The sequence below is a fragment of the Podarcis cretensis genome, assembly GCF_951804945.1.
Source record: "Podarcis cretensis genome assembly, chromosome: 13".
NCBI classification, from domain to species: Eukaryota; Metazoa; Chordata; class Lepidosauria; order Squamata; family Lacertidae; genus Podarcis; species Podarcis cretensis.
Window position 1 is genome coordinate 42,515,016 of NC_137182.1, and position 26,596 is coordinate 42,541,611.

At 41.7% G+C, this 26,596-nt stretch overlaps 1 protein-coding gene across 1 annotated transcript; it reads right to left on the reverse strand.

Moving 5' to 3' along the window:
• Positions 1-235: 235 nt before the first annotated feature.
• Positions 236-15,875, reverse strand: LOC307201630 (vomeronasal type-2 receptor 26-like; the record flags this gene model as incomplete). The annotated part of the gene is made up of 7 exons (XM_079950912.1): positions 236-393; positions 7,893-8,501; positions 9,202-9,328; positions 11,409-11,636; positions 12,133-12,981; positions 13,427-13,718; positions 15,784-15,875. 7 exons carry the CDS (start codon positions 15,873-15,875, stop codon positions 236-238), a joined length of 2,355 nt encoding a protein of 784 aa, XP_079807038.1.
• Positions 15,876-26,596: the final 10,721 nt, after the last annotated feature.

Genomic DNA, 26,596 nt, shown 5'->3' on the forward strand with positions numbered 1-26,596 from the left:
TCCATGCCATGTACTCATCAAAAACTAGACACAAAGCTATAGGAGATCTTCTGACTGTTCAACCATGGCAGGTAACATATGGCTTGTGTTTATTACCAATCAAATGCAATGAACTATGTGTGAGCTTTAGGACTCATATGCCAGCCAATAACTGCGTATGAGCCTTTCCACTCCCTCAGTGATGAAGGCAATTGGGGAAGTATTTCAAATACAATCCACAAAACATACAGCTCCTTTATGCTTTGTATATGCTAGATTTCTGACGCTGTTCCAAATCCCGGTTCCTCTCCACCAGATTCTGCACACTCGTAGCTTGCTCCGCGGTGCCGGCACCTCCAGTCTGACTCATGGTCTCCTGCCTGTGCACAAGTAACGTCAGGGACTGACGGATTGCTGTAATGGTTATAAAGGGTTACTTGTGCGTAAGTTGCCGTTACTTTTGGCTAGATCGCCTGGCTAACCATGCCTTGGCTGACAGCCCTCACTCCGTGGCCGTTCAGTTGCTTGCAGAATCCGTCAGTGGGCGTTTCTTGAACCGCTTCCAGCATAGAAGCTGTTTGACGCCAAGTCTCCGCCTACTCTCCCTGCGCGGCACTCTTCTGCGCAAGGAAGGAGTGGGCAGAGGCGTGCCCATGCTCTCTCCACTAGTCTCGGGTGAAGAGTCTTGGAGACCTCTCTCCAAATCCTCCATCTCCCTCCCTTCTCTACTGGTGTTACGCTGAATTCCTTCCCCCCTGCTGGTCCCCTCTCCTGCATTGCTTTGGAGCCTAGCCTCCACCTCTCGCTCCGATGTCAGTTCCCTGACAGGTAGTGTCCCTTTTTGTAGATTTTTTAAAGTGTGGCATTTTTCAAACTACAAATTATTGCAAATTCACATTCAATGATGTTAATATAGTGGCAAGTAGGTACTGTAATCCAAAAGGACACTATATGGCAAATGCAAGGAATATAGCAGCTGTCCTACTGAGTCATGCCATTGGTCCATCTAGAATGAGTGAATACTGTGCATTCTGGCCAACAGTGGCTCTTCAAGGTTTCAGATGGAAGACTTTCCCAACCCCACCTGAAGATGCCAGGGATTGAACCTGGCATGTTATTAGGGATGGAGGATAAATTCAATTCAATTCGCATTTAAAGGTGAGCCGACCTAATTCATACTTTCTCTGAACTCTGTGCAAACCAAAACACTGCCATCCTTTGACATTTGTACTTCTAAAAATGGTGCAATACAGTTTTCCAGCTAAAATGTACAGAAATGTATATACAAGTGTAATGGGTGCATATCTATATGTGTATATATGTATATATTAGTGAAAATACATTTTTATTTCTTTATTTTGCAAAAATGTGTCCAGTTGGCAAAACTGCATGCAAAAGTGTGATTATTGGGAGAGATTTGCACTAAAATGCTGTTGGGTACTCATGAGGACTTTGGGGAAAACTTCAGATTAAAAAAGAGGGGAAAAATTAGAAACCACAATTGACATATTTGCTGATCCCTCAGGCTTCTGGATGCAAACCAGGTGCCAGGGCACAGGTGCCCTGATACTCAGGAATGTTCTATCCCTACTGCAGACTCTTGGACCTGTTTTCTAAACTTTTTTCTCCTCTCCTCTAGCTTCGCCCATTTCTGAGAAATGTCCGCTTTAACAATAGTGCTGGGGAAGAAATATTTTTTGATGAGAATGGGGATGTAGCAGCTGGATATGATATTCTCAACTGGGTCATGTTCCACAATAAATCCTTCCGCAGACTCCTTGTTGGAAGGATGGACCCGAAGCATCCTGGAGGCAAAAGGTTCATAATCAATGGAAGAAACATTGTGTGGAATCACAAGTTTAATCAGGTAAAGCATCATTTTTATGGCTAAAGAATAAATAACTACATAAGTTATATGGATTGACTATAAACAGAAACTCTGCAAATGTACCCAGTTCTTTACCCTTTCCTGTGCTATTACTAGTAAGGTTGCAGAGCTTACAACCACTGGTATCAAACAAGACCCCTGTTCCCTCCATATCTGTGGAATGGGAGTGAAATTACATCTTCTTGCCTTTCCCACTGTGTGTTGCTTGTACAAAACGAGACCTGTAGTCATCTGGGAATTGAAATAACATTTGACTAGAGTGCATGGGTCTAATATTATCCGACTGTAAAATTCTTGCATTGATATACCGCCAATGGTATAGGAATTGACAGTATAATGCTTTCTGCTCACAGAGAACCTACCACTTGTGTGTCTTCCTCTTGCTTCAGACATAGCCAAAGGAAGCTTCATTCATTCATGTATACATTCATACATAATCTCTCTTGCAAGTCTGAGCTCATTCTGAGCTTTGGCCCACCTGATAGTAACATTCTGAGCTTTGGCCCACCTGATAGTAACACTGCTACTTGAAGGAGTGTGGGATGCTATCCCAATTATGTTTATGAGGATGGACTAATCAACCCACACTAATGCTTATGAAAATAACTGGGATGGCAATCCCACACTCCTTCAAACACTGCATTCTATACAGAAGGGATGTGGAGAAAACCAGGTTATTTCCACCATAACCATTATAACTTGTGGTTACCATTAGAAGACACCTCGTGCCAAATGTGTTGAAAGCTGCCACCCTGGATACAGCAGAATCGTCCAGCAGGGGCAACAAGTATGTTGCTATGGTTGCGCTCAGTGTCCTGAAGGAAGGATTTCTGTTCATATTGGTAAGGATGTGAATATTGAAGCTATGTTGCATGTGGGCTGGGGTGGGGGGCAGGGAATGGCAAATGCTCTGCATTTCAGCCTACACTGATTCCCACATTCTTTCCTCTATAATTGGGGAGGGGAACCCATGGACCACTAGAGATATTGCTCAACTACAGTGACATCATCCTTGGCTGGGGCTAAAATGAGTTTTAGTCCAATGACATCTGGAGGACCAAAGATTCCACACTCCTGCTCCAGAATAGATATTCATCTTGGATTGGTGTAGGCCACAAAAGGACTGTAGGCTATATTACATATGTTGCCAAGAAGTGGTGCTACTACTTGCCCCATGGCACATTATTTAAGTGGCAGGGTCCTCTCTGGCCTTGAGGGCCCCCCACTCAGGATCCCCATGAAATCCAACAACCATAATGAGAAGGGTCTGTAACCAAAATAATATAGGAGCAACACCTGGAGTATTTCACCATAAATACCTTTAAGCCCTTGATGCTGTTTCACTCTGATCACAGCAGACATGCAGAGAGGCATATTGAACCTTGTCAAGGCCAGTAAATCTTGCTTCATTCTGGAATGGCAGATTTCTTTGGGAATCCGTTGTATTGGAACGAGATGATTTAAAACACAGATTGCAAATATGAGTTAATCTTATCCCTAATGGAAATATTGAAGGAGCTCATTTCAGCTACCTTATATTCAGTTTTATCACATGATTCTTCAGTGATGCTGAACAACGTTTGACCATTGAAGCTCAATGGCATGTTATGAGTGGCACAATGAAGAGTAAAATATCTCAGATAAAGCTGAAAAATATTTGCGTATTAGATAATATTTGGAACGTTAAAACATTCATTTCAGATGCGGACCAATGTGAGAAGTGCCCAGAAGATCAATATCCAAATGAGGAAAAGAATCAATGTATCCCCAGAACTGTCACCTTCTTATCCTATGGAGAACCTTTGGGGGCAGTTTTGGCATCTTTTGCCCTTTTCTTTTCCATTATCACGGTTGTGGTGATGGGGAGCTTCATTCAGCACCACAACACACCCATTGTCAAAGCCAACAACTGGAGCATCACATGTATCCTGCTCTCCTCTCTGCTTCTTTCTTTTCTGTGCTCCTTCCTCTTCATTGGCCAACCTCAGAAAGTGACCTGCCTTCTCCGGCAAACAGTTTTTGGAACCATATTTTCCATTGCAGTTTCTTGTGTGTTGGGCAAGACCATCACTGTGGTTCTAGCATTCATTGCTACTAAGCCTGGAAACAAGATGAGGAAATGGATTGGGAAGAGACTAGCAATGTCAGTCATCATTCTCTGTTCCCTTATTCAAATTGGCCTCTGTGTTGTATGGCTGGTAACCTCTCCTCCATTCCTTGAGTTGGACACACTCTCCCAGATGGGACAAATAATAGTGCAATGCAACGAAGGCTCAGATACGATGTTTTACATTGTCCTGAGCTACATGGGTCTTTTGGCCATCATCAGCTTCACTGTGGCTTACTTGGCCAGGAAGTTACCTGATGTTTTCAATGAAGCCAAGTTGATTACCTTCAGCATGTTGGTCTTCTGCAGTGTTTGGGTGTCTTTTGTTCCATCCTACCTGAGCACCAAAGGGAAATACATGGTGGCTGTGGAGATCTTCTCCATCTTAGTCTCTAGTTCTGGTTTATTAGGTTGTATCTTCCTTCCCAAGTGCTATATTATTTTAATGAGACCTGATCTGAACACCAGAGAACAGATAGGAAAGAAAAAAAGAGATGATGCTTAAGCCTTCAAATTCTTTTATTTTTTGAAGGAAATAAAATGCCATGAGGAAAAAATGGGAAAGGCAGCGAATGAAGCAAATTTATTTCCTCTGATTTTCTAATGTGTTTTAAACTCAGTGGTCATCTCACATGATAACTAAAATACATACACACACACACACACACACACACACACACACACACACACACATATATACATAAAAAATATAAGCCATCCAAGCATAAAAATGAATGTATCTATTTTATTAAAGTATGCTTTATTAAAATTTGTTGTTATGAAAATGGTCTATTTAAAATAAAAAAGGCTACAGTTTGGTATTCTTTCTTTAAACGTTTTCAAACAATAAGATCACAAAAGGATTTCCCCACCACCACCATTTTCATCCAGAGGAAATATTGGGTTGTCTACTGGGAAGGTAGAAGTTATTTTACTGTGTTCCAGGAGATGGGCACTTATCACTGGCCATCCATGGGGATTAAGTGGGGAAAGGTTTGAATTTGGGAAAGGTGTCTATTTGGACCCCTGCCTGAAGGGATAGAAGCTTATTTTGTGTATTTGAAAAGGCTACTTTGAATGTGACTGGAGTCTGCAACAATGATGACTTTATGGAGTGCTTCCAGGCACAGAGGCAATTTTCTTAAAGTGAAAGAACCAGGTCTTCCATTGCAGTAGCTGAAATAATGCAAACTGCCTTGAGGGACAGAGAGCTTTGGGTCTTGACAGATAGCTCACCTCACTTCATGTCATGGGTTAGCCAATCCTGCAAGATGTGGATCTTGAGGGAAGTTCAGCTGAAATAAGGGGAAGGGAAGGGAAGCGGGGTTCATCCCCTCCCAGTCCAGCTTCAATAGATGGTACACAGCAGGCAAACAAGGTCAGGGTTGCTGTTGCTTTTTTCAGCTCACTGCTTCTCAGTCAAGCCTGCATCGAAGGATTGGTATGAGGATCATATTGGGAGGAAAATACCACTTTAAGTTCCATGGAGGGACAGTGGAAAACAAAGCTACCAATATCCATATATGCAAATAAAATAACAATTTTATTTTATTTTATTTTTTATTTTATTTTTTTTTAATTTGGGTACCAATATCCATATTTGCAAATAAAATTTTATTTTATTTTATTTTATCTTATTTTGGGTGCAGGTCACCCAGCAACCTTTGTATAAAGTTACTCCCAGAAGTTGATATTAGCAGTAATCTGTTCAGAGACCTTTGCACTTTGATTCTCACAAGGCTTTTTAAACCTTTTCATTTCTGCATGAAGAGCAGACTTTGGCTGTGTTGGGAGCCTTTAAGACCATTTCCTCTGATTGTGCAGGGACTTGAGAACTTCAAGAAATGTGATTATCTGAACTGCAATTATCAAAATTACTGTGATTGTGCTCAGCTTATTCTAGATGTGCTGTCACTAGCTGGAGGCCCTGCAGAGAATAGCTAACAGCTGGATTCAATGCAATAGTTTCTGCTGAGCTACAGTTAGCCTAAAAAGACTCTATCAAATTAATATATGTGAGAAAAATAGGGGCCATGAGAGTGATGGATAGTTGTGTCAGATGGAGCTCTGATGAGTAATCAAACCCAAACTTCAGTTTGGAACCTTTATAGTTAAAGGATAGGTAAAAATTTCTCTGTCCTTTCTGAGTAATACCTGGTGGATAGGATTGGCAGCTGTGTTTTCATGAAAATTAAATGCACACACTTCTCTTACAGAAGATTGTGGGGATCTAAATTACATTAATATTTCATTGCAGGATATTCTCTAAACACTATCGGCCTTTGTATTTGCCATTCATGAAACCAACAGAAATGACAACTTGCTCCCCAATATTACTCTGGGCTCAAACATACAGGAGAATGCTTTTAATCCAGAAAGAGTGGTTTGGTCTATTTTTCATCTACTCGTCACAGGAGAAGGGAATCCCCTCAATTACAACTGTGCCAGGGAGAAGAAGCTCATGGGCATCATTGCTGATCTGACCTTTCAGAACACCATCCAGTTGGCCAACATCTTGAATACTTACAAGTTTCCACAGGTGTGAGTCTCCATATTCTGGTGCTGACTATGTCTCTCAATACAGAAGGATACCAACAAAAAACGTGTGTCCCTATCACAACTTGTAATATTCAGAGAGTCTACTTGGGCAACTGAGTAGGGTCCTGTAAACAGCCCATCAAAACTCTCCCTTACCCACCTTCTCCCAAGCTGAGTTTTACCCCAGCCAAAGAGTCATTGTTTTCCACCTTTCTTTTTTGACTGCATTTAGGGTAGTTCTTCTAAATTATAACATTTGGCCTATAATATTAGTTGGCATTTCAATTAGATGAAGGACAAACTATATAATTATGGTTTTGGAGAAAAGAAACAACAATGATAAGAGACATAAAAGACAACAAATATTTTAGTAAGGTTTCTACCTTTCTGATTGTGAATGCAAATAAATAACATGAATATGAGGGATGGCTTTAATAAATAATTGAGTTATGCAATGATTGGATGCAGAAGTTTAAGAGGGCTGGACTTTTTACATATATAATAATCAACTTCCCAATATTCCTGTGTTTTTTTTCTTTTAGCTGACTTATGCTTCTTTTGATCCAGTGTTGGGTGATAAAACTCAAATCCCTAAATGGAACACTGGCCTTCACACTCCACAGCAACAAAGTGCCTGGATTTCAGGACCTTGTTGAGTCCATAAATCCATATCAGTCTTCAATATATTTCATGCAAAATTTCTGGTATTCTATTTTTCACTGTTCACTCCCCAAATATAACCTGTTTTTGACAGGTAAGCACAATTGTACTGTAAATCTGAAATATTAGTACAATCACAGAACCCACATACAACAGTTGGATGTTGTGATTAGGGTAACATGAATTTATTGTACAACTATATAAACAAAATGAAAATAAGTATTTGCATTTAAAAATGAAGGGACATTGAAGACATTAGCCTCAACCTGACCTGAGGAAGACCTGCCCTGGATTTGGGCTTGAATCAATTCTCATGTTCAAATGTTGCATTAGAGGTTTCTTGGACTCTATACAGTCAGGAGACGATCAAGGGAACGAGACACTGCTTTCCCCTCCCTCCCTCCTGCCCTCCCTTCCCCTGACTACACCACACCTACTTCCTTACTAACCTCTCTTTACTGTTCATCTGAGGCCTAAATAAAATGATGAAGATTTTAGGGAGGAATATGCAACCCAGTAAGCCAGCAGTAGAGGCCAAGATGGAGAAGATCTCCACAGCCACCATGTATTTCCCTTTGGTGCTCAGATAAGTGGGGACAAAGGACAGCCAAACACTGCAGAAGACCAGCATGCTGAAGGTAATCAACTTGGCTTCATTGAAAGTATCAGGCAACTTCCTGGCAAAGAAAGCCACAGAGAAGCTCACAATGGCCAAAAGACCCATGTAGCCGAGAATAAGGTGGAACATGATGTCGGAGCCTTCATTGCACTGCACTATGATCTGCCCATCCTGGGAGTGCAGGTCAAACTCTGGGAATGGGGGAGAGGATGCCAGCCACCCAAGACAGATGCCAGCTTGAATGAGAGAGCAGAAGGTGATAAGGGATCCTGCCAGCCTCTTCCCAAGCCATTTCCTCAGGCTGTTCCCAGGCTTGGTCACCATGAATGCCAAAACCACAGTGAGGGTTTTGGCTAACACACAAGCCACAGCAATGGAGAAGACGATGCCAAAGACGGTTTGCCTCAAGACACAGGTCACCTTTGTAGGCCTGCCAATGAATAAGAAGGAGCAGAGAAAGCAGAGAAGCAGAGAAGAGAGCAAGGTGCAGGTGATGCCCCAGTTGTTGGCTTTGACAATGGGAGTGTTCCAGTGCAGACCGAAGGTCCCCATCACAACAACTGTGACCAGAGAAAGCAGGAGAGCCAAGGAGGCCAGCATTGCCCCCAAGGGCTCCTCATAGGATAGGTAGCTTATTTTTTTGGGAACACATTGGTCCTGAAAGGCATTTGGGTAGTGATCATCTGGGCATTTCTCACACTGATCTGCATCTAAAAGTGAGAAGCATGCTTTTAGCATTTCTGGAAGTGATACTTATTAATATTATTGGTACTGTTTATTATGCTGTACACAGAACATATTACTGATGGTTCCTCTCTGAGCATCTCAGCATCTCAGCTGTACTAATCAATCTATTCATATTTATTTGTCATTGTTAGAGTATACTGATTGATTTCAGTCTTTCCCCCTTAAACATGTCTTTCTCTGCATCCAACCCCACCTCTTTGCATTTCAAGGCTTGTAGCCCAAGTGTTTCTTTTTTACACTTTCCATAATGGAGCTTGTCAAATCTATATTTGACAAGAAATAACTGTTCCTAAGGATTGGAACTGTGTGGATAAAATAGAGGAGATAATTCACTACTGGTAAATAACAGAAAATGCAAATTTGTTGGCTGCAGGTTTAATGGAGAGAAAAGGAAATCTACGGAGTGCAATCCATTTCTACCCAGTTGGATTTCATACTGATTTCAATGGTGGTTACTCCCATGTGGACGTAATTTCACACAATATACTCTAGAATGGCTGTCCAAAGGGGAGGGGAGATTAAAGAAGAATAAGTATCAGTAATATAAACACATGTGCTTGGCATCCATGACAAAAAATAAGCAGGGATAATAAGACTAAGAAATGAATGTCTGTGTTGGAGAGGAAGATGGGAATTCCAGTTGACTCGGGTTCCTTCACTTACCCTTCTGGACTGAAATCCTCCCTTTAGGGCACTGAACACAGTCATAGCAACAGATTTGTTTTCCCTGCTGGGGAAACATACTCTGTCCATGGTGGCAGCTCTCAACACAGGTGGAAATGGGCAGCATCTAGTGGTAATGACAAACAAGGGATTTTGAATGGAATAAGCTTGCTTCTCTCCAGAAATTTTATTGTCATCTACGTCCGCTTTGCAGCAGAATGGTCACAGGACTGAAATCAGAGAATTGCTGTCAAGCATTTGCTCCCTGGGCAAGCATCAGGCCTCCTGATAAAGATGCTTTCTGCTGTCACTTAACCATTTGGCCAGCCCAGCGCATGTCTGAATGGCAAAGAGAAGCTAGTGCCAACCTTCTCCTTCTTGATAGATTGATTCCTCATAATCCAATGCTGATTCCCTCCTGGAGGGAGAGGAGAGCTGAAATAAGGAGCCGGCAACAGATGTTTCTTCTCCTTCTTAGGTGTGCAGGAGTAGGGAATGAAGAACCATTATGAGTGAGACAAAGAAGAGGCAGGTTCTGGTTGTTGGTGATGAAAGCTATTTAATAAGGTTGCTGTACATATTTTGGATGTTTTCTGCAGATGACACAACCTTGACAGTGCTGTCCAAGGAAGTTTTCACCAACCATTTTATGGGAATTAAACTCTAGTTCCCATTTACAGAGTTATGCGGAAGATAGCCCTGGTCGTTTAACCCATTAATAAGTTCGCCTTTTCCTTCCACAAAAACTATGCAAGACACTCTCTTTTAAAGTTTCAATAATAATTAATTTTTACTTGGTGTACTTGAACTTGCAGATTAAAATATACAATGCAGGTAGGTGTTACTTATGTTGCTAATACATCTCACATCTTGTATTAATACATCTTTGTAGGTTTTCTGGAGGGCAGGTTATTCAGTTTTTTAGATATTGATTAAGTAGTTTGTGGTTTTATAGGTTGATTTTATTCTGTGAACCTCTCTGAGGCTTCTGGGCACAGAGTGGTATATACAATCCATCCATCCATCCATCAATTGCCTCAGGCATATGACAGCACAGCGGTCAATATCCTTCTGAGCATTAGCCCTTTCCTTAGCATTTGGGATGCTTTCATCCCCAAAATTAAGGCCAAGCCTGCGTGGATTTTGGCCCCACCATCAGCCTGATGGAGACCAACATCCTGGGACAGGATATCACCGGCACTCCATCCATCAAAATTAGTGACTACAAACTTCAGGTGGTATATGATTCCCCCCCCCCCCCATCTGGGCTCCACATGGTGGGACCGAGTCTAAAACAAAGATTGTTGCCAACAATACATTTTGGAGCACAACAGTCCCTTTTCAAGAGCTTTAAACACTTGCCAATTCCTTACTCAGAAATACCTTGTTTTTTAACCTGTGCTCCACATTAGTTTCAAACCAGCTCTGGATCAACGAATTTGAACAAACTAATAAAAATAGGACTTCATCCGTGAGTACTAGAGCTTGCTTACCTCACCACTGGAGTAGTACCTATTTACCTACTTGCACTTTGACTTGCTTTCGAACTGCTGGGTTGGCAGGAGCAGGGATCGAGCAACGGGAGCTCACCACGTGATGGGGATTCGAACTGCCGAACTTCTGATTGGCAAGCCCTAGGCTCAGTGGTTTAGACCACAGCGGCCGCTACTGGTTACTAATCATAATGGCTATGCACGCTGGCAACCACAAGTTACCTTTTTCTTTAACCTGAGCTCCAAATTAGCTTCAAACTAGCTCTGGAGCAACCAATTTGAATAAAGTAACAAAAACAGTATTTCATCAGAGAGTACCAGAGCTTGCCTCCTCACACTTCTCCTTTGTAGCCATCTCTGTTTTCTATACCACATTTCAGGTGGTAGATACTTGGGCTCCGCCTGGTAGAGATTGTTGCCAACAACGCATTTTGGAGCGTTCTTTTCAAGAACTTTAAACACTGACAGATTCCTCAGTCAGAAATACCTTGTTCTGAACCCTGAGCTCCAAATTAGCTCCAAATTAGCTTCAAACTAGTTTTGGATCAACAAATTTGAACAAAGTAACAAAAATAGAATTTTATCAGTGAGTACCAGAGCTTCTCTCCTTTGTAGCCATCACTGTTTTCCTGGATCTCTTGATCTTCTCATAAAAGATGATGATGATGATGATGATGGAAGAGGATAAAGAAAATAAAAAATGGTCACACCCACCTGCTTGAACTTGGGATTCCATGCAATGGCACTTCCATCCACTGTGAACTCTTTTCCTGGGGGGGCCTGAGGGTCCACCCTCCCCACTCGGACTCTCTGGAAGGACTCATTGGGATATGTGACCAAGTTGAGGACATCATAGCCACCTGCCTGCTGCCCCTTCTCATCCAAAGAGATTTCTTCCCCAGCACTGTTGTTGAAGTGGATGTTCTTCAGGAAGGAGTGGAGCTAGATTACAGGGGGGGGAAAGACACAGACCTTGTAGGCTAATACGCTCTCTCTTTTCCATTTGGCAGGTGGACCTTTGGATTCTTACTACATTTTATCTTATATACTTCAAAAAAATTCCCCCATTAACATGTGAAACTGCCATGTGCTGAGTCCAATCATTGGTCTCTGTAGCCCAGAACTGTCTACTCTAAATTGCGACAGTGCTATATGGCATACATTTGAGGTTTCAACCCAGTTCTTATAACAGAGGACACTCGTGGCCCTTGTGCAGCTCCAAGTAAGAGAATCCTGGGATAGATTAATTTAACAAACTTTGAATGTGCAGCATGCAAAGCATTTGGTCTTTCACTGAGATCAAGTCCCTCCCAGTGATAGAGCTCAACTGCGAAAATCTCCAAGGCCTCTCCTCCATGCCAGGGCTCAGCTGTGAAACATATAAACCAGTAATAATAACTCCAGTGCTTCTAACATTGGGGAGATTAGTTGACAGTACCTGCCAGGGCTGAACTTTTGGCTGCGTCCGTCTCTCACCCAGTACTTTCTGTTTGGTTCTTGAGGAATACATGCTATGGAGAGCATGTGCTACTGCATGGACGGCATTGTAGATGGTGTAGCTCTGGCTGGACATTTCCATTTCAAACACGGGTCCAGTGAGTTTCTCCAGCTTCTCCCTCCCAGTGCAGGGTTCATGAGTTGTGTGAATTAGATTGTGATCTGGGAATGAACAGAGGAATGCACTGGCCCAGAACTGCTGGATGAAATACAGATTTGGTTGCCATGGATTTATGGTTTGTAGAAAGTCCTGAAACCCTGGAACTGGATTTGAATGGAGTGTAAATGACAAAGTGCCATTGAAGGATTTTGAAGGAAAATTGCCTCCAACCAGCACTGCAGTGAAATCCCACTGAGCTGTTGTAATCCACACCCTCTCCAAGGGGTACATAGACAAAACCTCACAGGAGACTAAAACCAGTCTCAAACCCTCTAGAGACTGACTGTCTCCATAGACAAGAATCACATTCATTTGCTTCCGTTTGAGAACATACATGATTGGTCTCAATTTTTCTTGAAGTAGCTCATTAGGTAAAAATACTGTCACCAGTGGGATCACCAGTGTCCAAGAAATGCAGAGATTATTTTGGAAAAGCCTTGGTCTGAGAGTACGAAGGAAGGTTTCTCCACTGTCATCATCTGAAACAAGGAGGCCAATCCAGTTCCACCCAAACTTCCTGAGTAGCCAGACAATGCCATGATACTGAGCTTCTTCACCGGGGACCATTTGGAAGAAGGAAGGGAAGCGCCTTTGGTCACTCAGCCCTGGATCCAAGGAGCCATAGCTGAGCTAAAGGAAAAGGCATTCTATTTTTAGGAATCCGAAAACCATCCATTCGTTCCTATAAATAATACTTGTGGTGGTTAACCACCTGGTCTTACTTTTGTAAGTATACACCCCTGGCATTTTAAGTCTCAGGCTAGGAGAAGTTTCTAAGCAGGAAGCTGGATGCTCCTATGATTACATGATTTGTGGCATGGCCAGGTTTGGAAGAACCAGAGCTCGGATTATGGGTTTAGCCCCCCCCCCCAAATCCCAATGCAAATTGAGACGGCAGTGTAGGCAACACATAGCTAGGAGGCTTTAACATAATCATGCACCCATACCAAGTCTAATGTAGGAAACAAGTGTAGAAAACATACTGTATTAGGATTGAAAGCTAACATGTGTGCTCTTTTGGGGTTTTCTGTCTATGTCTGCCCTTGTGGTTGTATCTATGTATCTGCACACATACCTGTGGAATCTTGTAGGTGTTTAATATATTGGCCATCTGAATGGAGTTTTGGGAGGTGAGCCCTCCAACGACAGCAATTAATTTATCTTCCCCATTACAGTGGTAATTGGCGTGATTTTGTTGTCCCATGACAAGAAGAGCGAGAGTGTTCGAACAAGTTAGCAAAGGATTAAAAGCATTCTCATAAAATGTTGATCCCAGTGTGATGTTGGATAAGAATTTGGCATTCTTGTTGATCTCTTGCAAGGCAAAGATGAAGGCAAGAACATGCTGGAAGTTTTTTGGGATCACTCTGCAATGAGACAAAGAATGACTGTAACACTGGCGGAAGATAAACAACTGTGTTTCACTTTTGATTTGAGAATCTATGTATCTTGAATGTTGCAACCCATAGGAAAGGAGCATTTTATTCAAACTAATGAAACTAGAGCAGTCTCCTTATAGATTTTGATTAGATTTATGTAAATGGTGAATTCAGAGGGATTCATTGTGGTGCTGTGGATGAATTGGTGAGTTTGGATATGGGAAACCCAGAAATAAAAAGCTGTTGAGTTCTTCTGTTAACCCCTTTTGCCTCTCTCTTAAACACAATGTCCATGGGAATGTGTTCTTAATTCAACCTGTAGAACAACCATTGAGTATACCAGTGTGCTCCAACACACAAGGGCTTTTTACCAGCCCTTAAATCACAGTGTAAGAGAGGAAGAGACATAGGAGGGTAGGACTGGGATGGTCTTTCCTTCTCTCTCTCTTGTTCTGCTGCTTTGTCCACCACACCTCCCTTCCATTTCTGAACCATGAAATATTCATGGGAATGTGTTCTTAATTCAACCTGTAGAACAACCATTGAGTATACCAGTGTGCTCCAACACACAAGGGCTTTTTACTAGCCCTTGAATCACAGTGTAAGAGAGGAAGAGACATAGGAGGGTAGGACTGGGATGGTCTTTCCTTCTCTCTCTCTCTCCCTCTCTCTCCATGCTGCATGTTGATTGCCAGTAGTGAGCTCCAGGAACAGACAGAGAAACAGGAGATGAACAAAATCTGCAGTATCCCCCCCTCCCTGCTTTCTGCATGCTGAGTTTTCCAAAATTGCTGATTTAATGCAACTCCAAGCCATTAGCAAATGACAGAGCAGATTGCTTCTGGGAAATGCAGGGTCTGTCTCACCCAGGCTCCATTTATTTTGTTGGTATATGATGCTCCATTTGCTCTGGGTCCCTTTGCAAACCAGCTCAGCTCACTCCAATATTTCCTTACCCTGCTGAATGCCTTTTAAAAAAGTACTTGGGAAGCGAATCCCTCCTTTTCTTTTCTTTTTTCAATGAATTTTGCTTCCCCAATAAGCATGAATGGGATTACAGGCATAGGATCCAACTCCTAGGGGCTGAAGGGGAACCCCCCCAAATATTGGAGAAAGCCCCCCCCCGAAAGCATTGCGATTCAAATGGTGTGCATGCGCTGTGTCATGTGATCCATTATATCCAAATATTTGAGAGGAAGCATCCCATTGGCTTTCATAAAAGTGGCTCTCACAGAAATAGGATTTAAGCTGCATTCCGGTTGCAACCACTTACAAGTCAGTGGCGATTACTTCAGAGTAGACATGCATAGGTTTGCCCTTTTCGGTTAGAAGCCAATGCATGCTGGGGGGGGGGGGGAGTGAGGCGTACTTGGCATAGGGATGGGTTGCAAAATCTATGGGTTTCAAGCGGCTTGAAAACCTGAACTAGGTTGTGGATGGAGCCCATATGGGCAAAAAGCAGGGGCAATCCAGGAAACAAACCTAAGCTCTTTGAAATCCCCATGGTTTCCAACAGGATTCTGAAGCCCATGCTTAAGAGTTGGTTGTCCTCTGCTCTTTTACCAAAGAAGAAACTCTCTGACCACAATGAAAGGACTTGTTTTCAAGTAAATGTGTCCCAAATGCTTGGGTTTATGCATGCAGATTTTTGCACTTTCAGGGAAGAGGAGGGAGCTGCAGTTTGCAGGCTGTATTGTCCTACAGTGTCCTTGTGAGGGATGTCTCTCTCTCTCTCTCTCTCTCTCTCTCTCTCTCTGTGTGTGTGTGTGTGTGATTATGAGTGAAGTTAAGGGTGGGGGTGGTCATTGTTGCTGGTTCTCCTTTCTTTCCTTCATTCCAGCCTTCCCAAAATGGTCACGTGTTCTGCATGGGCACCAGTGGTCCCGTCAGGAGGGCATAGTGGAATGACAGAAGCTAATTCAAGTGGTGGGACATAAGCCTGAATGTATCCTAGAAGGCTTACAGGAGAAGCTGATGCAGTCGTTTATTTCATCAAGAATGATCAGTGGGCCCAGCAGACAATTCTCCAATAAATAAATAAATAACTACTTACTTAGCAGTAAACGAAGAGGTTTTGGGTTTTTCCGTAAATTCATGCATTCTGAAGTTTCCTTGCGTAAGGGATATGAATTCACCAATGATCATGTCTGCTGGAGGACCAAATGAATTGGTTTGAATTGGTTGTCTCAAACTGCTTTTGGAGGAGTTCAAATACTTGCTTGAAGAACAATGCAGCATCAACAGCAGGAAAAGCAGGTGGAGCGCTAACCATTTTTGTGCTGAACTGCAGCTGGAGGTCATCATGTTTACATTTAGTTATCAACAGCATTTCAGTCTTGGCTAAAGTTATAGGGAAACTTGGCTGTATGGAGCTATGCACCAGCCCCAAATCCACCTCCCTAACTGGATTCATGTAAGTTGATAGGACAGGTGCCTATATAGACTACAACACAGGGTCCTCATAATTGGAAAGGGCTGTTTCTGTGGCTGTTATTGTGCCTGGCGTGTGATTTCCCATGTGACATTTAGAAGTAGTGATGCTGATCGATAATTATAAAAAATTACAGGGTGGGGGATCTGTTTTGCTAAAGTCCTCAAGTCTCAGAACAGGCAAAGTGCTATATGATTGTCATCCCACTATAGTCCAAGATCTGCTCCCTTGTGAAGTAGTGCCTCTCATGTATGGTATAACTTTCTGAATTGATTCAATTTGAGACTTGGCCAGGGTATAGAAAGAGGGTTGTAAAGGTCCATATCCCTTCTTCTCATCCAGACCATCATCCCTTCTCTCCAATTACTGTCAATCGTGCTCCATGGTGTATCAAAGGGAGGTCTCCCCCATGCAACTTGGGCTTTTGAAAACTTTATCCCTTATGTATCTCAGCTGAGCTCTGCTAGTGAGCAAGAGCCATTCACTCTAAGCCATATGTTTAAACTCTTCCTCAAAACCAGCTTCCCAGGTAGCCCTGTCATTCTTCAACCTCCATCAGATGCTGTCCTACATGTGATTCCTGTCTCTCCCCACAGAAGCCTAAACATAGTTTGCATTGGGTCCCCTGAGAGTATTGGACTGTAACTCCCATCATCTCTGGTCATTGCCCATGCTTGCTGGGGATGAAGAGTAGTGAAGAAAAGATCTATTCCATGGATACTACTGTCCTGGGACCTTCAACCTATTTACATTTCATGTGTTTGAGCAGGTAGTCTGTAAGCTGAGACACTTCTCATTCCTAATTCCTGGGTCCGGCAAGAGTTAAAATTGAAGCAAGGATTCATATTTTCTAAAGTCAGATTAGGTAACGGGTTATTAAGGAAAGAAAGGGAATGGAGACTTCCGGAGGCGGCGCGAACGGCAATGGCGGTCCTCCTTGCGCTGTGAGGGGGAAGCTCCACGGAAACGGGTCGTCCGCTACGGCGAAGCGGAGACCCGCATCGGAAACCCACAGGCAGCGAAAGCCTGTGGTCGTGGGACTCGGCGGGCACCAGAAGCGCCCCCCAAAACGGAGAATGGACCCCGTAAGGGGTCTCGGAACGTGGAAGGGCTGGCACGGTGCTGTGAGTCGATCGCTATTTCTGTGGAGTGAAGCCGCATAGCCGCTGTCGGTGAGCGCTGACCTTTTTTCCCGGGGACATTCGATTTGAAAAGCAACAACCCGTGAGTAAGAAAAGACAGTAAGAATTGGAGACTAAATTATTGTAAATTCGGCTAAAAGCGGGAGACGCAACAAGGAAGTCCGTCTTCCGCTTCTGCTTAAGATCTAAAGCAAAGGACTTTGATGTTTGGAGCCTTTGAAGAGGCGTTAAAAGTAATCAATCTGCGCATCTATTGGAGCTGCTTTTATGCAAAACTAGGATTTAATTTTTTAAGTGACTTATTTTTTAATATGGATTGTGTTTTACCTCTTCTTTTGGAATTACAACTTTACTGAGAAACCCAGGCAGTTGGACTGCCTGATTAACAGAACTGTCAGATTGCAGACTTTGACACTTTGTTACTTGGGTTTGTTACAAACTGAGTGTTACTGGAATTGCTACACTGAAACACCTTTTCTGGCACTTGCTAGAGACATTGTTGTGCTTTTAAGACCAACTCTGCTAACTACAAGAAAACTGAAGGTTCTTTGGAAATTAATGGCTGTTTGGACATTGCTGTAGAAGTATTGGAACTTTGGTTTAATGGGAGTTATAAATTATTGATTTTAACAACTTGGCTTTTTCCCTCAAGACATATTTGAACTCCCCCTAGAGGATTTTGGATTTATACTCGTATGTGACTTTGCTTTCTCTTTCCTTTCCTCCTATTCAACTGTTTACCCTCTGGGCTGGTGGATTCCCATGGGAACATACTTAGTTTGACCTTGACTAGTAGACAGAACTGGAATGAGTGGCACTGGGAAAACAAGAGCGGCTAAAGCGAAAGCTAAACAAACAACCTTGACTTTAACTTCACAGCCGCGTAGATCATCTGTCCCTGCTGTTTTGCTGGCAGAGGAAGAAGGAATTGAGCAACCTCTGCTGGAAGCTATGGCTGCAGGAGGATCCAACTCAGTACTAGAGAAAATCTTTGAAAAATTGGAAGTTTTGGATAAAAAAGCGGATGAGCAAACGGCCAAGATTGACCAAAATACAGCCAGTGTTAATAAACTAACTGAACAAGTTGCTCTGAATGTACAATCGATTGGGAAACTATTTGAGGCCACTACAGAAAACCGCAAATTGGCCGAGGAAGCCAATCAAAAAGTTGAAGAAGTAGAGCAGGAGGTAAAACCATTGCACAAACAGATTGGTGAACAGCAGGCTTATCTGTCTATGATAGAATTACGGAGTCAGGAAAACAATCTGAGATTGAGGTCAATATTAGAACTTGAACAAGGGAATTTAATTGAGTTCCTGACAAAAGAATTTTCCAAGTTTTGGCCTTTGGAGGAAGAAAAGGACTTTAAAATTGTGACTGCTTTTAGTCTTGGAAAATTAACAAGGAAAGACAGGCCCAGAGACTGCTTGATTACTTTGAGATCTAAGGAGGAAAGAGATAAAATACTAGGCCTACATTACGAAAAGTCACTGGAAATTTCGGACAGAAGAGTAGAAATTTATAAAGATATCCCAAAACAACTTTTGGACCTTAGATACACCTACACTGAGTTAGTAAAATTGCTGAGGAGTAATTCAATTGTTTTTAGGTGGGAATTTCCCCAAGGATTATCTTTTACATTTAGAGGGAAGAAGGTGAAAATTAAAACAGCTGAGGATAAAGAAATTTTTTTGAGTGTCTACGGAGAGGACCTTCAGAAAGGGATTGAAAGACCTTCAGGGTCTGGGCCATCGCCTGCACTTACACCTTTGGGATCTGAAGACCAGGAGAAAAAGATACCACCATCAAAGGAATAACAGATTTGTCCAGGATGTCTCTGCAACTTCTGAGCTGGAATATTAACGGCTGTAATTCCCCGGAAAAAAGGAAAAGAATATTTCATATATTGAAAAAAGAACAATTGGACATTATTTGTTTGCAAGAAACACATGTGACTAGGCTCCATAGGAAAGTATTAATAAACAAAAGATTAGGACAAGAATTTATCTCTTCGGACCGAGTTAAGAAAAGAGGAGTGGTGATATATGCAAAGGAGAGCCTGTCACCAAAATTTCTATTTAAAGATGAGCAAGGAAGAATTTTGGCAATTGAGATACATAACCAAGGAGAAAAGTTTTTGATATTAGGAATCTATGCACCAAATGAGGGGAAATTGGAATTTTATAAGAAGCTGCATGAGATAATGCTGGACTATCTGGACTATGACAACATCATTATGATGGGAGATATGAATGGGGTGGCATCAACCAACATGGATAAGTCCCAAAGCCAAAATGTGACAAAAGATGGCAGACTACCTAAAACTTTTTTTGAACTGACTGACAATATGGACTTGATTGACATTTGGAGGACAAAGAACCCCCTGGGAAGAGAAGGAACATTCTTTTCTGAAGCCCAACTGACATGGACAAGAATCGACCAAATATGGATAACTAGAGGTCTGGCACCTAAGATAAGAAAGGTGGAAATCTGCCCAAAGACCTGCTCCGACCATAATGCCGTAAAGATGGACATGAGACTAATCCCAACCGGCTCCTTTAGATGGAAGATGAATGACAATTTGTTTAGAGATCAGGAGATTACCAAAAAGGCCCAAAAAGCTTTGAAGGACTATTTTGAGATAAATTTGAACACTACGGTGGAAAAAAGAATCATCTGGGGTGCAAGTAAAGCGGTTATGAGGGGGTTTCTGATACAACAGAACGCTATAAAGAAAAGAGCACAGAATGAGAAAAAAGACAAGATTTTGGAGAAAATTAAAGAATGTGAGAAGAAGCTAAGATTGAGACCGAAGTCACAGGAGATTTTGAGAGAAATTAAACTTTATCAAGCACAATACTCCAAATTGATAAATCAGGAAGTGGAATGGAAAGTTAAGCTAATGAAACAAAGATCATTTGATTCGGCAAACAAATGTGGAAAACTGTTAGCATGGCAGTTGAAAAAGAGACAAAAATTAAACACGATTACTAATCTAGAGATTGAAGGAAGAAATATCCAGAACCCAGTGGAGATCAGAAAGTGCTTCCAGAGATACTTCAAACAATTATACACTCAAGGGCCGCAAAACGAGGTTGAGATAGAACAATTTTTGATAAAGAATGGACTACCAAAGCTGTCTCAAGAAAATAGATCAATCCTGAATTACAAAATAACACAACAAGAGATTGAAGATGCCATTCAGAATATGCAATTGGGCAAATCTCCAGGGCCAGATGGGCTTACCTCCAAATATTATAAGATATTGAAAGACTATTTGATACATCCTCTAATGGAGGTTTGCAATGAGATTATGGAGGGGAAGAAAGCACCGGAATCGTGGAAAGAAGCTTTCATCACATTGATACCTAAATCAGAATCGGAAAAGACACAACTTAAGAACTACCGTCCCATCTGCCTTCTAAATGTGGATTACAAAATTTTTGCAGACATTTTAGCAAATAGATTTAAAAAAGTTTTAAACGAAGTGATCCATAAAAATCAGGCAGGCTTTCTCCCAGGTAGACATTTGTTTGCTAACACAAGGAACATTATTGATATTTTGGAACTTTTGCAAACAAACACTAATACAAGAGCAGTGTTAATATTTATAGATGCGGAGAAGGCCTTTGATAACATTTCATGGAAGTTTATGAAGAAAAACCTGGAAGGGATGGGAGTGGGACGGGGATTTGAAAATGGGATAGATTTTGCAGATGACCTAGTTTTGACCCTACAGGAGCCAGAATCTAGTACGAAAAGGGTATTACAATTGATTTATGAGTTTGGTCGGGTGGCGGGATTCAAACTAAACAAACAAAAAACTAAGGTATTGGAAAAAAACTTGACATCTTCAGAATCAGAAAGGTTCCAGAAAGAGACAGAGTTGAATGTGGTTAAAAAAGTAAAATACCTAGGGGTAAACATAACAGCAAAGAATCTGAGTTTATTTAAGGATAATTATGAAAAGTGTTGGTCAGAAATTAAAAGGGATTTAGAAAGTTGGTCAAGATTGAAACTTTCCTTGCTGGGCCGAATTGCTGCTATAAAGATGAATGTATTGCCAAAGATGCTGTTTCTCTTTCAGACTTTACAGATTGTGGATAAAATGGAGTGTTTCGGGAGGTGGCAAAGAGATATCTTCAAATTTGTCTGGCAGGGCAAAAAGCCCAGAATTAAGTTTAAAATATTAACTGATGCTAAAGAAAGAGGGGGGTTTGCCCTGCCAGACTTAAGGTTGTATTATGAATCAGCAGCTTTCTGCTGGTTGAAAGATTGGCTGCTTCTTGAAAACACTGATGTTTTAGATTTGGAAGGATTTAACAATGCTTTCGGATGGCATGCATATCTGTGGTATGACAAGGTTAAAATTCATAAGACTTTCAAGAACCATATTGTTAGGAAAGCAGTGTTTAATATCTGGATAAAATATAAAGACTTACTAGAAAACAAGACCCCAAGGTGGTTGTCACCTATGGAAGCTAAGGCTCTGAAAAGACCCAATATGGAGGTCAAATGGCCGAAATATTGGGAAATACTAGAAAAAGATGGAGACAATTGGAGGCTGCAGAGTTTGGAGAAACTAAAAGATAAAGTGCGAGATTGGTTACATTATACTCAGATTAAAGAGGTTTTTAAATTGGATAAAAAGCTAGGATTCCAGGTGGAAAAATCGAAGTTGGAAACAGAACTGTTAGAACCTAAGACTAAGCTAATCTCAAGAATGTACAACTTGCTGTTGAGGTGGAACACACAGGATGAAACGGTTAAATCAGCTATGATAAAATGGGCACAGGATATTGGGTATAATATCATGTTTGCTGACTGGGAAAGGTTATGAAGTTCACGGCATGTAATGCCTTGAAAGAAAATATTATGAAAATGATATATAGGTGGTACATGACCCCAGTCAAGCTTGCAAAAATATATCACCTGTCTGATAATAAGTGTTGGAAATGTAAGGAAACTGAAGGAACGTTCTTTCACCTCTGGTGGACTTGCCCCAGGGTTAAGGCTTTCTGGGAAATGATATATAATGAGCTGAAAAAGGTATTTAAGTATACCTTCCCTAAGAAACCAGAGGCCTTCCTTTTGGGCATTGTTGGCCAGAGGGTGTTAAAGAAGGACCGAACATTATTTATGTATGCAACAACAGCAGCAAGGATACTTGTCGCCAAACACTGGAAAACCCAAGATTTGCCCACGCTGGAAGAATGGCAGATGCAACTGATGGACTATATGGAACTAGCAGAAATGACCGGCAGAATCCGAGACCTGGGAGAGGAAGCAGTGGAAGAGGATTGGAAGAAATTTAAGGACTATTTACAAAAACACTGTAAATTATATGAGTGCTAAGAAGGATGAGAGATTGAAAATAACATGGCACCATCAGGTTAGTTGAAAAGAATAAGAGAATGAGTGAATTTTAAGAGAAAAATAAATTTTGAATAAATATCATGTCAAAATTAGGTATTTAAGACTTAGATAAAAATATTCAAAGTTAGGGACAAAATATTGGAAATTTATAGAATAAGAATGGAAATAAGGTGATAAGTTGCTGGTTAAAGTTGTATAAATTTGGAACGCAGGAGCGAGAGATGTGAGGAAGTCCAAAAAGTGAAGAAAATATGGCTACTATAAGATGTTAATTTTATATCTGTTTCTTTTTTTGTTTTGCTTTCTGTTTATTCTATTTTCTCTTTTACTGTACTAATAAAATCTTTAATATATATATTTTTTTTTTAAAGAAAGGGAATGGCTCTGTGTGAGACAGCAAAGGTGTGGGCCTCCCTCTTTCAACTCTAGGGTAGTTAGAAAGACAAACACAGAGTTGAGAGTTATGTGAGCTGGAGACTGGAAGCAAAGTTGCATGCTGGGAAGGCAGAGAGGCAAAGCGGTGCTTGATTTCTGTTTGAATCCAAGGGTGCGGCTATGGGAGAAAGAAGGCCTTCTTGGGGTGTTAATGCTCTGAACCCCTCCAGGTTGTTTATATGTGTAAATAAACCATATATAATAAAGACACCACAGTCTCTGCTGTACTTCATTCCAAAGGAAACACGTTTGGAATCCTTGGAATCTCACAATGCTAGGAGATTGGGATGGCGTGCAGCAATATGTAATGAAGTTGCCAGGTGAGCTTCCCTGGATAGAGAATTCCACAAGTGGGGAGCCACCACAGAAAAGGCCCACTATTGTGTTGCCACTCTCTGAGGCACAAAAAAAGGGCCTCGGATGCTGATAACAGCATCTGAATTGGTTTAAATAAGTAGAGAGGTCCTTCAGGTTCTGCAGTCCTGAGCCCTTCAAGGCTGTACAGGTCCAAACCAGCACTTTGAATTGTACCTGGAAAGTAATCTGCAGCTAGTGCAGTTGGGCCAGGATTGGTGTTACAGCATATGCTTAAAATGTCTTGCCCCAGTAAAGAACCTAGTCATGAAATTCTGCACTAGCTGGAGATTCTGAATGTCTTTCGAGGAAGCCCTAGGTATAACACATTGCAATAATCCAACCTAGAGGTTCCAGGAGCATAGGAAAAAGAAGTTGAACAGAATCCTAGCATTGTGGAGTTGGAAGGGACACTGAGGATCATCTAGTCCAACCACCTGCATCCTACACGGGAGTCAGGAGTGCATGCAGGAGCCAGGCCCTGTAACTGCTGGGGCCTGACAGGACTGGGGCCTTCCTGAGTTTGGCCTGGACTCTTGGCTTCCTGACCCCTGGACTGCTGATTCCTGCTTCCTGACCTCTACCCCGTTCCCGACGTACCAAGCCGGGACTCCGACTGCCTGTAACCCGGACCGTGACAATGGGGATCAAACCTGCAACCTTGGTGCTATCAGCACCACAGTCTAAGCAACTGACTTATCTAGGCTGATAAAGTTAGGATATCCTTGTCCAGATAGGGCTGCAGCTGGGCCCCCAGCCAAAGGTGATGCAAGGCACTCCATGCCATCAAGGCCACCTTAGCCTCAAATGACAGCAATGGATCAAGAAGTACCCCTGCTCCTTCAGAGGGAGTGGAGCCCAATCAAGAGCAGGCCACCTCTCATCCATCTGGTTTGGGGAACTGTTCACTAACAGTTGTCAGTCATATTTGGATTGTGCTTCAGTTTATTGGCTCTAAACTAGTCCACTAGTCAGGTAAGACATCCACAGCCACACCTGCAGATGTAAAGGAAAAGTAGAGCTGTGTTTCACCAGTATATTGTTGACAAATTTACTCCAATAGTCCTGAAGAACCTGCTCAATGGTTTCATGTAGATGTTGTTAAGGAACATAGGGATGGGTGGGGGATCAAACTAATGGATTTCATTTCATTAAGTCTAAGTATTGCAGGTCCTGAAACTTCAAACCATTTGCTTCCTCCCTCCCTCTGTCTTCCTGGAAGAAGCTGTTAGCCGAGCTATTGCTCCCAGCTGAAGAAAAGCCATGTGAATGAAGATTCTCTCTATTTTTTATTTTTTATTTTTTTAAAAAATGATATTTATTCAAATTTTCAAAAATACAAAAAGAAAAATTAGGAAAAAAGAAGGAAAAAACATCAACATCAAAATCACATAATAGTAAGTAGTAATAGTACATCCTTTCATTATCTTGTGTCTTAGACCTCCTCACGCCTCCCTTTTTGTATTCCAATTTATTGATTATTTCAGCAAATTCTTCCCATGCTTTTCAATTATTATTTAGATAATTTATCTAACAATCTATCTCAATTTACCATTATTATCTTTAACTTTATCTTCCCTCAAACCCATAAACTTTTAAATTTTAGAATTTAAACCATATTTGTACTTAACACCTTCACATCTTCTGCTAAAGCCAATTAAATCCTTTCCAGCACAATCTATTATTTCATTAATATTACTCAGAAATAAAAAGATATACAAAAGAAAGTTCTCTTATAATTTTGTCCGTCGTCCCTTCCTCCTGGTTTCAGGTTATGTCAGTCCTTATTTCCCTTTAAATCTTAACCATCAGTCCGGTGTTCTAATGTCTGAGGCTCTCAAATCACTTCCAAGCCCCCTCTGCTGGCTTTCTTGTTCCTGGTTATGATACGACACTTCCTTGTCCCTTGTTGAAATCTTTCGTAATTTCTTCCCTTTCTCCTTGGGGGATGGGTCTCTGGGGAGTTCCATACAATCATAATCTCCGTTTTCCTTCATCAAATTGTTCCATTCCCCACAGTCCCACTCCCCTTTGCTAATTTTGTAATCCAAGCAATAATTGATCCGGAAGAACTTATCGTCTTGTTTCACAGTCCCACTAGAGCTAAGGATTCCCTTAACTCCGAAAGCTTGTACGCACCCTTTGAGTTTAATGACTTTAGATCTCTCACTTTGTGGTTTTTGAGGTACAATAACAATTTCTTCCATCTTCCACTGCCCTTGGATTTGCCTTGAGTCAGTTTCCTGAGTCGGTTGTTGTGTAGTTTCTCTCTCTTCTTCTCCTGTCAATTCATACTTTCTAGCTACAGCAGCCATAAAATCCAATTTTTCATCCACCAAGTTCATATCCTCATGCAGCTGCTGCAGCAAAGCATATATTTTGCCAAGGGCAGAAAGTGGAGTTTCCTTCCCACTCATTTCTGGTCAAGGTCAAGTATCTGGTCCCACGCTGATTCTCACAGCTGTTATGTCTCTCCCTGCAACAAAGAAACTAGCAAACTCCCTCTAGAGGACACAGCTTCTATTTAACCTCCATCTTTAAAATGTATCCAACAAGGGAAAATTTACTTTCAGTTTCCTGGTACTTTGTTTCCTTGCTATAAACAAAAGCAGCAGAGAGCAACATAAAAGTCAATTTGCTGTCTGTCCAAATATAATCCGTTTTCTTTAAAGATTTCTGTCCTGACTTCCCGTCCCCAGGTTTGGGGCAATGGAAATTTATGTTCCTCTATTCTTTCCCTGCAGGATTAAACAGTCATGGTTCTTTCCCCCCCTTTCCTCCTGCTGTCAAGGGGGTTTTAATAATCATAGGTGCAGGAAATTTCAATCTTAAAGTCAAATTCCAGGCTATTTAGCATGTACGATCTTTGCTTCAGTCTGTTTACAAAAAACGGAAGGCGGACTTCCTGTTTAGACCTTCCTGCTTCGTTACCTAATTCAGAAAATTTTTTCTTAGCTAAATCTTCCGTTTTTACTCACGGGTACTTGTTTAGAGTCCAAATGTCATCAGAAAAAAGTCAGCGCTCTCCGGCGATGGCTGTGCGGCTTCCCTCCGTGAAAGTAGCAGTTGGTTCGATGCACCGCGCTGCTCCCCCCACTTCACTCTGGTGCCCCAAAAAGGGGTTTCC